The sequence below is a fragment of the Malaclemys terrapin genome, chromosome 11 (genome assembly GCF_027887155.1).
Source record: "Malaclemys terrapin pileata isolate rMalTer1 chromosome 11, rMalTer1.hap1, whole genome shotgun sequence".
NCBI lineage: Eukaryota > Metazoa > Chordata > Testudines > Emydidae > Malaclemys > Malaclemys terrapin.
The window spans coordinates 79,380,582-79,392,451 of record NC_071515.1 but is presented as its reverse complement, the minus strand read 5'-3'; the positions used below and the strand labels follow the sequence as shown (position 1 = coordinate 79,392,451).

Genomic DNA, 11,870 nt, shown 5'->3' with positions numbered 1-11,870 from the left:
GCACCTGCTCCCCTACTTGGTGTAAACTTTGCTTGTGCCAATCAGAAACGAACACAAACAGGTTTTGGGCCCCGTCCCCTATGACACTTCTATGATGTCACAGTTGGTACTTTATGGGCCTGCCTGCCATGTGCAGGCGGGGAGAGGAGAAAGAAAAACGAATCCTGTGTATCCTGTGTACACCCGTAACCGAGCCTGATCACCTCGAAGCCTCTCTCTCAGCTCACGTGTTTCAAACAGTGTCTACGTTTGCCGGTCGTTATGCGTTGGTTTGTATTTGTAAGTATCAGTTATTACTAAATGCTGCATCTTTGTTTATAAATATTGTTAGTAGATAGTTTAGTCATTGTGTGTTTTAAGTTTCGTTAACTCTATTAGCTAATCAAACGCTGCTTCCTTACCCCTTGTAATTGATTAATTTTAGTTGTGTGTGTGTGTGTGTGTGTGTGTCTGCAGTTTGCAGCGTGTCCCATACTCTCCTTGCATCCCTTACCAATATAGTCTATTGCCACGTGCAGCCTGGTAAATAACAGGCCGGCATTTTCTTTCACCCCTGCGTGCCCATGGCAATCCACAGGCTCCTTCTCAGTCACAGTTTGTAGCCTCGGCGCTGGGCGCGTCACCTTTGAAGCCGGCCTGGAGCGCCCGGCTGGGTCTCTGCCCACACTGTGAGCGGGTGGGGGGGTCTGCCGGGCCCCCCCAATGACCACACGGAGCCAGGCCGGGCTGCTCAGGGCCTTTATTGCTTCTCAGGCACATGGCTCGTCCACACCCGAGCAAGTCCAGCCCCAAACTCAGAGCGCAGCAGGAGGGGCAGGGGGACAACGGATGAGGGAGGGACAAACGGGGGGGGGGGGGGGAGCAGAGACACAAGGGAGGAAGAAACCTTGTCAGCAAGACAATAAATACGCCCTGTCGCTACAGCAGCATCTGTGCAGCAGCTGGGGTGGGCTCCCTTCCCCGGCCCCCGGCCCCCAGCACTGGGCATAGCCCTGGCCGGCTCAAGGCCAGTCTCACTGCCCAGCCAAGGTGCAAGGGCAGCCAGGCTGTTCCTGCCCCCTAGCCAGCAGTGCCCCCGGGGGGAAACGCACCTGGGACACCTGGGCCGGGCTGGAGGCAGCGGAGCCTGCCCGGCAGTGGGGAGAGGACAGGCCCATGGAGGGGGCAGGGGAGAAGCCAAGAGCCTCCCCCCGGTTCACACGGCTCAACCCCTGCAGGGCACCTCGGGGCCAGCGAAAGCCCAGGGAAGCTGAGGCCTTGGCCAGTTCATCTGCAGCAGCTGCCCCCCCATACCCCTGGGGCAAGGCCCCGAGCCTGGGAGGGGCGGAGGAGCAGGGCAGCGGGGAGGGGGTGGGAGCGCTGGGTGGCTCCGAGCAGGGCGCTGGGTTGAGATCCCCAGGGCACGGCTCCCAAGTGAGCTCTGCCATGGGGCCCATCCGGCCCCATAGTGCCCAGGGAATCGGGGCCATTCATCCCCATCCTCCAGCCTGGCAGGACCCCCCCAGGAGTGAACCCAGCCCCCAAAGCAAGCCCCCCCCACCCTGGGGACTGGACAGTGGGGCACACAGAGCGAGCGCCCCCAGCCCAGCTCTGTGCTGGTGGATGGACCCCGGCCTGTGAGGGGAGATGTGCGTACATGGCTCTGAGTGGGGCTGGGGGCACACGTCGCTGGACGGGGCGGGTTGGATGTCTGCGGGATGGAGGTGCGGGGGGGATTGTGACTGATGCTGCCACCCCATGTGGTATCTCTGGGGGCCGCAGTGCCAGGGTCCAGCCGAGCAAGGGGATGGCTGGCGCAGAGACCTGGGAACTGCCTGGCGCTGGGCGTCGCAGGGAGGTGTATGGGGGAGTGTCGGTCTGTGCCGCCACGCTCCGTGTGGGTGTGCGCGTGCATGGGAGTGTCGTGTGTATATAGATGTGTAACTGTGCGTGCATAGAGCATTGCTGTGTGTGTGTACGTGAGTACAGGCATCGCTGTGTGTGCGTGGGATGTACAGGCGTGTCACTGTGCGTGTGTACAGGCATGTGTGTGATGTAGAGGTGTGTCACTGTGTGTGTGTACATGTGTAGAGGCATCGCTGTGCATTCATAGGGGAGTCACTGTACATGTGAACAGGCATGTTGCTGTGCATGTGTACAGGTGTGTGTGTACATGTGTACAGGCGTGTGCATGTACGTGTGTACAGGCATATGTGTGTATGTAGAGGCGTGTTGCTGTGTGTGTACAGGTGTCACTATGTGTGTACAGGCATCATTGTGCATGCATAGGGGAGTCATTCTACGTGTTTACAGGCATGTGTGTGTATGTAGAGGCATGTCACTGTGTGTTTGTGGGGCATACAGGTGTGTCGCTGTGTGTGCATAGGGGAGTCACTGTACATGTGTACAGGTGTGTCACTGTGCGTGTGTATAGGCGTGTGTGTACGTACAGGCGTGTCGCTGTGTGTGCATAGGGGAGTCACTGTACATGTGTACAGGTGTGTCGCTATGCGTGTGTATAGGCGTGTGTGTACGTACAGGCGTGTCGCTGTGTGTGCATAGGGGCACATGGGCTCTGCGTGTCAGACTGTGGCCGCAGACAGCAGGTGACTCCTAGCAGCTCCCCAGGTGGGCAGTAAGGGGGGGGGGGGGCTGCTCAGTTTGCCCTCATCCATAATGGCCACCAGCTTCCCTGACTTCCCATGGAACTGAAGCCTGGGCTGCCCTCAGTCAAAATGGCCACCCCCCCTCCCTGCAGTGAGGCCTCCCCGGGCTGGAGGACACCCTACGGCCCCCCTGCCCCATGCAGGTGGGTTGTGGCCACTCTCTGGGGCCGAGCTGGGGGGGGGGGGCAGGGGGCGCTGGAGGCTGGGGGTCGCACAACCAGCTCAGCTATATTCAGCAAATGGCCTAGCAGCCTGGGGGCGTGTGGGGCAGGGAGGGAGCCCAGCGGGGGGCAGGACGGCGAGTGGGGCCGGGGCTGGCAGCCAAACCGGGGCGACAGCGCCCCCGAGAGGTGCAGGAGGCCGTGAGCACCACGGTGACACTAACGCCGGGGGTTTTACCCACATCCGGCATGGCCGGGCGCTGCCAGGGGGGCTGCTGCCAGGACCCCCGAGGACACAGCTCTGCTCCTCCCAGCTCCGGTCACAGGGCACGTGGGCTGCGTGGCGCTGGAGGGAGAAGGCGTGCCGAGCTGGCTGCCGGCGGTGGAACCCTGCGGGCCGGGATCCCCCAAACCCGGGGGAAACATCTCAAAGGGCAGGCGATGCTGGTGGCTTCCCATCATCACGGCTCCTGTTTCCTGCCCCCCCGTCCCTCCATCTCCCCCCTTCACAGTTTCACACGCCGCAGAGGTTGCTGCTGGGCTCCCGTCTCCCCTGCCCCCCAGACACTCCCCTCCCCCCGCAGCCCGCCAGCCCCTAGTCTTGGAAGTCCAGCTGTTTGCGTAGCATTTCCTGTCCTCAGGCACAGCAAAACAGGAAGTCCCGCCCCTTGCAGCAGGCCCCCCGCAGGAGGAGCGGGAGCAGTGAGCCCCCAGCGGTGCCGACTCTGCTGGGCGGAGGGGCCCGCGGTGCCCGGGTGAACGCTCCTCTGCGGTCCCGAGCGGCCAGGCTCGCGGGGCGGACGCCAACGCATGTCCTGGCGGTTTGCTCGACCCCCGTTCCCGCCTCCGGGAACCTGCCGCCGCGGGCCCAGCCCCTGGAATGTTCCTTCGACTCCTCCGTCGCCGCAGGAGGTGGCGGGGCTACTGCGTGACCGGCGCGGGGGGCGGCTGGCTGCCGGAGCCGTGGTAGGAGCGGAGTAAGACCTTGTGCTTGGTGACGGCCTCGCCGCGCCGGCGCTGGTGCTCCACCAGGAACTCCTTGAGCCGGTTGGTGGTGAAGGTCAGGGTCTGGCGCCGCAGCTTCATCAGGTAGGCGTCCTGCAGCCAGGGATTGGCAAAACAGTCCTTGATGGTGGGCCGGCTCCTGCAACAGCCAGGGAGAGCCCGGGGGTGAGGGACTGGCCACGTCTGCCGCTGGGGAGCCCAGGCAGGAACAGGGACTGGCTGCTCATCCCCCTGGCCCAGGCGAGGGAAAGGACAGGCCCCAAGCCCCAGCCAGGATTAGAACCCAGGAGTCCTGACTCCCACTTCCCCTGCAAACCCACTAGCCCCGTGGTTCTCAACCATTTGTCCCGGTGACCCTTTCACACAGCAAGCCTCTGAGTGCGACCCCCTTTATCCATTCAAAACACGTCTTTGTGTATTTAACACCACTACAAATGCCGGCGGGGAAGCGGGGTTTGAGGTGGAGGCTGATAGCTCGCAACCCCCCAGGTAATAACCTCACGGTCCCTTGAGGGGTCCTGACCCCAGTTTGAGAACGAACCCCTGCTCTAGACCCCACTCCCCTCCCTGAGCTAGGACAGAACCCAGGCGTCCTGGCTCCTAGCCCCTCTCAGTAACCTCAGGACCCCCTGCCTGCACGTTGCCTTGTGCCACCGCCCGGGCACGGTGCGTGTGCAGAGGCAGAGCGGGGCCTGGCATGTGCGGCTGTACCAGGGCCTGGCGGGTGGGGCTGTGCCGGGGCGGGGCGGGCCAGAGCCTGGCAGGTGGGGCGGGCCGGGGCAGTGCCGGGCCCTGGCATCTGGGGCTGTGCCGGGGCGGGCCGGAGCCTGGCGGGCGCGGCTGTGCCGGGGCGGGCCGGGGCCTGGCGGGTGGGGCTGTGCCGGGCGGGCTGTGCCGGGGCGGGCCGGGGCCTGGCGGGCGGGGTTGTGCCGGGCTGGGGCGGGCCGGGGCCTGGCGGGTGCGGCTGTGCCGGGGCCTGGCAGGTGCGGCTGTGCTGGGGCGGGCCGGGGCCTGGCGGGCGGGGTTGTGCCGGGCTGGAGCGGGCCGGGGCCTGGTGGGCGTGGCTGTGCCGGGGCCTGGCGGGCGCGGCTGTGCCGGGCGGGCTGCGGTCCCCCGGCCAGGCGCTCACCAGGGGTAGATGCAGAGCAGCTTGCGGATGAAGAGGGCGGCGCTCTGCGAGGCGTTGGGGTACAGCTTGAAGGCATCGAAGCGCCCGGCCAGGATCCTGTTCTCAGTCTCGATGGGATCCAGCTCGAAGAACGGCGACCGGCCGCTGAGCCTGGGAACCGGCAGCAGAGTGGGTGAGGAGCCCCCCGGGCACTGCCCGGGGCCAGTGCCGCCCCAGCCACCCCGGTCCCTGCACCGCGGGGCTGTGGCCCTGGCTGGCTGCCACGGACACAGCCCAGCACCGGCGCTGCTGCCAGCCCAGGGCTTTGCTTCGACCCACTGCGGGATTAATGCTGGCGTCCCTCGAACCCAGGGCCAGGTCAGAAACAGCTCCAGTCCCAGAAATGCCTCAGACTTTAAATGCAGGGTGTGAAGGTGCTGGATCCCCAAGGGACACCACCCCAGGCTCTGCCAGTGCCCCTCACTCCCGACCCGCAGCCCCTGCCAGCCCAGCCCTGTCCCCCCCAGCTCTGCCGGGGCCCCTCACTCACGACCCACAGCCCCACTCTCCTGAGCAGGAGCGGCTAAGGATTGTGCCCTGCGTTAGACGGGGACCAGGCTGTGCCCTGCCCTGCGCCTCGTTCCAGGGCATTAACCCCGCACCCCAGCTCCATGAGCCTCCTCAGCTTGTACATCCACACTCAGCCCCCCGGCCCCGGCTCCCCCCGCGCCCGAGGGGACTCACATGATGTAGGTGAGCACGCCGACCCCCCAGATGTCGGCCGCAGAGCCCACCGGGTCTCCCTTCACCATCTCCGGAGCTGCGGGGCAGAGAAAGGGGAGGGGGTCAGGCTCCGGCCGGGCGATGGGGGGCGCCGCGGCAGGCGGGGGTCACTCACACATGTACTCCAGCGTGCCCACGCGGCGCCCCAGCCTGCGCAGCACCAGCGGGTTGTAGGTCTGGGCGCTGCCGAAGTCGATGATCTTCACCGCGTTGCCGTGGGCGACGACCACGTTGTCGGGTTTGATGTCCAGGTGCACGATGCGGCGCCCGTGCAGGTACTCCAGCCCCTGCAGCAGCTGCAGCACGTAGCCGGCCACCTCGTCCTCCGAATAGCGGAACCTGCGGGGAGGGGGGGTCAGCGCCCGCCCCCCTCCCCCGCTGGGCCCCCCCTGCAGGGCCCATTTCCCCCCACACTGTGCTGGGCCCACCCCCGACCCCCACTGGCCCCATCCCCACTGCTGTGCAGGGCCCAGCCCTGCTCCCCCAGCCCCGACCCCCACTGGGCCCATCCCCACTGCTGTGCAGGGCCCAGCCCTGCTCCCCCCAGCCCTCCCCCGCTGCGCCCATCCCCCCACGATGCACGGGCCCAGCCCTGCTCCCCTCCCCCTTCTGCCCCCCCCAGCGCAGGGCTCAGCCCTGCCCCCCCCAGCCCCGACCCCCACTGGCCCTATCCCCACTGCTGTGCAGGGCCCAGCCCTGCTCCCCCCAGCCCTCCCCCGCTGCGCCCATCCCCCCACGATGCACGGGCCCAGTCCTGCTCCCCTCCCCCTTCTGCCCCCCCCAGCGCAGGGCTCAGCCCTGCCCCCCCCAGCCCTGACCCCCACTGGGCCAATCCCCACTGCTGTGCAGGGCTCAGCCCTGCTCCCCCAAGCCCCCCCCGCTGCGCCCATCCCCCCCGATGCCCAGGGCCCAGCCCTGGTCTGCCCCCCACCTGTCGACGAGGCTGTAGAGGATCTCCTTGCCGGCGCAGTGCTCGGCGATCAGCACCAGGTAGCGGGGGGTGATGTAGGCCTCGTGCAGGCCCATGACGCGTTCGTGGTGCAGGCCCTTGAGGATCTCGTATTCCTGCAGGACGCTCTGCTTCTTCTCCGCCTCGTAGGGAATGATTTTGGCCATGAAGTGCTTCCCCGTGGCGTTCTCCTTGCACTCCCGGAGCACCCCGAACCGGCCCCTACGGGACAGGAGCCGTCAGCACTGGCTACGCAATGGGGCTGGGCCAGACCCTCTGCCGGGGGGAGCGCAGCCCTGTACGGGGTCCTAGCCAGGGACAGCCCCCGGGCGCCCCTCTGGGACTGCTGTGTGGACGCTGAGGGAAGGCAGATTCGCCAGGCTCCCCAGCTCCCTGCAAGTCTGGCCCCCTTCCCGCCGTGGGGATTTTCTTAATGTTGTGTGTGAGTACTGTGTGTGCCTCAGTTTCTCCATGTGCTGCACGTTTGACTGGGGGAGGGGAAGTTGTTTAATCTCTGCAGAGACCCAGGTGTGATTGACCAGGAGGGGCCAGAACTGAGCTGGGGAGATGCAGGAATGGGGCAATGCCGGCTGGTTCCGGGGACGAGCCAGACCTCACCCAAAAGCTACGGGAAGAACCAGGCTGGGCCTGGGGGGATCGAACCCCAAACCCAGCAGGGAGCTGCCCCGGTGACGCCCAGAAGCAGGTGGGCAGCCAGCCGTGCCGGGGATGTCTCCTGGCAGTGACTGGAACCAGGACCTGCCCCACTCCACAGCAAGACCAGCCCGGAGCCAAGCCCCGTGCCTGGCAGCTGCTCCCCGTGCCAGCGAGCCCAGGCTGTGGGGCAGGGGCTCCAGGGGCAGTGCCCAGGAGCGAGCTGGGAGTGGCCAAGGGGGAATCACTGGTAATATTTTTATGACCCTGTGCCTCAGTTTCCCCAATATGCTGCATGGTTACGGGGGGGGGGGGGGGCGGTTTGCTCCTGGGGAGGCTCACAGACGTGGGTGTGAATGTCGCCGGGGAGGGGTCATTAACAAGGACTGGCCCAGCCCAGCCCCGTCTCAGTGGGGAATCCCAGCAAAGCCAGTCACAGGACACACGGGGGGTGGGGCGGATTTCTCCACCTGTCCCCAGGGGGCTGGGCACAATCCCCCAGCCACCGAACAGAGGCCGGGGGCGGTCGGAGGTGGGGGATCAGAGCTGGCTGCTGGCAGGAGTGGGGGCTCTCGGCTGGAGCCCACCCAAGGAGGTCAGAGACAGGGATAAAAGCCCCACGGCTTGGCTGCGGCTGGCCCGGGTCAGCTCGCTCGGGCTGCAGAACTAAACATTGCTGTGACCTGTCAGGGTCGGGGCCCCAGAGCCTGGCCCCCGCCGAGCCCCACGGTCTGCACAGAGACCTGGGCCAGCCGCCGGCCTGGTATCCCCGCGTGGGGACAGCCTGAGGTAGAGCGTGGGCCAGGGGGCTCGCTGCCTGTGGCTGGCCTCTGCACGATGCTTTAACCTCCAATCTCAGGGCTCCCTGGGCTGGCCCAGGTGACTAATAACCCGCCTGTCGGCCCGCGCTGGCTGCGTGTCCCTGCAGACGCTGGCGGAGGGGGCGCTGCCCCCCAAGTGGTACAAGTCTCCGTCGGGGTCTGTCTCAGGGGGATTCACTGCCCAGCGCTCACAGGGGGACTGCAGGCCCAGGGGTCCAGCCCCAGGAAGCCGTGTGGCTTCCCCTGCAGGAGGTGTGAGATCCCTCGGGGGTCTGGCCCACTGACGGGGCCTCCCAGAGCCTGTCCCCACGCTGGGCCCGTGGTCCCACTCCCGGGGGTCCGTGATGCCGGGACATAGGGTCAGATGGGCCCCTCTTGATTGCTCTCTCAGACCCCCCCCAGAGGCAATGCAGAGCCTGGCACACTGCAGGGGACCCCAGGAGCTGGTCTGGCCGAACCCCGGTGCCCGGCACTAACCTCGCTTTCTCCTCCAGGAAGGTGTAAGGCTTCTGGGGGACCCCCTGGCGCAGCGCTGTGCCCTCCTTTGCCTCTGGAGCCCCCGGCCCTGTGGGGCTAAGCCTGCTCGGGGCGGCGCTCCGGCCCAGGAACCGCGTGGCCGATGGCTCCACCTCTTTGGGGAGCGGGGACGGGGCGTCCGTGGGGGGCGTCGCAACCGGCATGGAGACAAAGGAGGTGACCATGTACATGGGCGCCACTTTGGGGGAGGGGGACACAGGCGTGGCCGATGCTGGAGAAATGGGGGCGAGTCGGGCAGGGGGCTGGGCTGCAGGGGCGGGCGAGCCCTGCACCGCCTGGCTGGTTGTGTGGGCAGCGGGGGGGCGCGGAGGGGCAGCCCTGGACGGCGTTAACACCAGCTCTGGGGAGCCAGACCCAGCAATTGCTGGAGGGATGGCAGTGGGGCAGAGCTGCTCTTGGGGGGCAGGCTCTGCCTCGGCGCGGGGAGGCGGCTGGATGGCGGCAGAGGCACCCCCGGGAACAGGGGCCTGTGGTGCCCGGCCGGGCATGTGCACGACCCCTTTGTGCTTGCGGGGCGGGGTGGGGGGAGGGGCCCCGGCGGTTTGGGGCGCAGGCTGGGCAGGAGGGGTCTGGGTGAAGCGGCTGGAAGCTGCTGTCTCGGGGGCAGCCACGTCCTTCCGGGCAGCAGGAGCCGAGTGGGCAGCGCCGGGATCTAGACAGGAAGCAAGACAGAGCAGTCGGCCAGTGAGCGCCCCCCCCTGCCCCGCCCCTGGGGAAATGGGGGGCAGCCAGAGCCAGGGGAGCGACCAGGGCAGTAACCAGGATCCCACCCCCCAGCAGCCATGGAGCAAGGCAGCTGGGAGCCCCCCACCCCTCCCCACTGAGGCCAGCACATGCCCCCCTTCGGTGCAGGGCCCCACGCCTGCTAGGGGGACCCCCTGCTTTAGTTTGGTCCACAACACACAAACGGGCCCCAACACCACCCAGTGCCCCACGATCCCCATGTCGGCGAGGGCCAAGCCTGCGCCGGGGGTGGGGCTGGGACAGGGGCCCCCAGGAGCTCGCTCACCATCTGTCTCGATGGCCACCGTCTCTGAGGGGTTGCTGTAGGGCCCCTGGCCGGCCTTATTGATGCAGGCCACACGGAACCTGGCCGTGCTCCTGGCGGGCAGCTCCGTCACGTTGAAGTAGCAGTCGGCGATGCCCGAGCTGATGGTTTTCCACTCGCGTTCCCCTGGGGAGGGACATGCAGCCGTCAGTGCCCAGCTGGGCACTTGGGCACTGGCTGCGATGGGAGATCGACGCAGCACTGGGATCTGCAGGGAGATGGTGCCCTAGATCTGGGCAGCACGGGGCCCTAGCAGGGTCCCCAATCCCATACCTGCAGCCCCCCCGATGGGCAGCAGGGGCACAAACACTGCCTGGGCAGGCACCCAGAGGTGCTGCTGGGGGCTGCCGGGTGCTCTCCAGTGTGGGGTCAGCATCCGGTGCTGCCTACAGATCCCAGAGCGGCGCAGGCCCCGAGGCTGCAGAGATCCTGTGACACACTGAACCTCCAAATAACACCCTGTAACCCCCATACACATCATTCATATGCGGGTGCGCTATCTCACACAAAGCAGGCCTTGTAAGCCATGATATGAACGGTCGTGATCTGCTGCACCCCATTGTTCAGTCCGAATACACGTATCGTTAGTGAGTATGAAGTGAGGAGCTTTTGCTGAACGGTTGTTCCTGAAATACGCTGTAAACGTGAGAGTCTCGGCTCCCAGGAGCGTTCAAGGATCACTGATCAGCAGGGGAGTGGGACTCTGTGACGAAGTGGGACTGTTCTTAATGTTTCCTCTGAACAGTGTGGGTGCCTCAGTTTCTGACCGACCCTTTGTCGTCTAGCAACTAATGGCCAGGCCCTTCCTTCCCCCCCACCCCCCGCAAGGGGATGCTAAAGGTTTGGGAGAACAAAGAGGTCAGGTGACCTTCTGGCCTGGGAAAGGGACAAAGCCCAGAGGAGGAGGGGCTGGAGGGGGTTCAGTTTGGGGCTGGCTGGGGACTAGGAGTGAGGGCAGATGGGGGTGTCTGGCTCACGGGACCCCAAAATGGACCTGGCTGAGGGGTCCGGTTCTTTGTATCTACAAGCTCTGTTTTAGACCACGTTCCTGTCATTGAATAAACCTCTGTGTTACTGGCTGGCTGAGAGTCACGTCTGACTGCGAAGTGGGGGTGCAGGACCCTCTGGCTTCCCCAGGACCCCGCTGGGGCGGACTCGCTGTGGGAAGCGCACGGAGGGGCATATGCTGAATGCTCCCAGGAGAGACCCAGGAGGTGAAGCCGCGTGAGCATCTTGCCCTGAAGACAGTCTGCTCCGAGGGAGAGGAGGCTCCCCAAAGTCCTGACTGGCTTTGTGGGGAGCAGTTCCAGAGCATCGCCCGGGGACTCCGGGACAGACTCAAGTGGTTACAATTCAATGACAATTGTGTAAAGCACCACACAATGGGACTGCTCAGCCCTGCAACTCAGCAAAGTCCACCAGGCCTGTCTGGGCACACGGACTGAGGATATAAAATGGGCGGGGGGGCATTATGCCTTGGCCTTTCTCCTCCCCCACCTACACTGGAAGCCACAAGAACACGGAGAAGACAAAGCCTTCAACTGAGGAGACTGGTCCCAGGCTGGAGAGAGAAGTCTGCGTATTGAGAATGTAACATCCAGTGGGGTGAGAGAACTGCTTGATCTAAACGCTGCCTGGTGTAGTAAGATGGGCCCTACCAAATTCACCCTCCATTTTGACCAATTTCATGGCCAGAGAGTTGAAAAATTGGTTAATTTCACATTTTCAGATAATTACATCTGAGGTTTCACGGTGTTGTAACCGTGGGGGTCCCAACCCGAAAGGTCCCCAGAGGTGGGTCTGATCCCCCCTGCCCTGAGCAGCTATGCAGGGGAAGGACAAGTCCTGTCCCTCCCCAGCCTGGCGGACTCGCAGCTCGGAGCCCCGCAGCTGGGACACTCCCAGCAGCCTGGGGGAGAGGAGATTTCACAGGGGAGGGCTAATCTCCGGGCCCATGACATTGGCAGGGCCTAGTAATAAGGGTTAAGATTTAGACTGGGCGCGTAGCGGTTCTTTTCTCTGGTACCTGTCGCTCACTTTTTATGCCTCCCACTTCTAATCACGTACAATCGACCTTCCTGTAGTGAATAAACCTGCTTTACGCTTTACCTAAACCAGTGCTTGGGAAATCTCAGCTCTGGTTACCAAGGCTGGTGCAT

General features: G+C 65.0%; 1 protein-coding gene across 3 annotated transcripts in view; it reads right to left on the bottom strand.

The window, feature by feature from the left end:
- Positions 1–724: 724 nt before the first annotated feature.
- The window catches only part of SPEG (striated muscle enriched protein kinase), a 130,521-nt gene continuing 119,375 nt past the window's right edge, over positions 725–11,870 (bottom strand). For all 3 annotated transcript variants that reach the window (XM_054043334.1, XM_054043335.1, XM_054043336.1), the window contains exons 35-41: positions 9,673–9,837; positions 8,604–9,315; positions 6,634–6,873; positions 5,818–6,041; positions 5,664–5,739; positions 4,941–5,090; positions 725–3,950 (exon numbers count right to left, since the gene is read on the bottom strand). In XM_054043334.1, the coding sequence (XP_053899309.1) occupies positions 3,728–3,950; positions 4,941–5,090; positions 5,664–5,739; positions 5,818–6,041; positions 6,634–6,873; positions 8,604–9,315; positions 9,673–9,837 (1,790 nt within the window). In that variant the 3' untranslated portion in view covers positions 725–3,727. The remainder of the gene's footprint in view (positions 3,951–4,940; positions 5,091–5,663; positions 5,740–5,817; positions 6,042–6,633; positions 6,874–8,603; positions 9,316–9,672; positions 9,838–11,870) is intronic.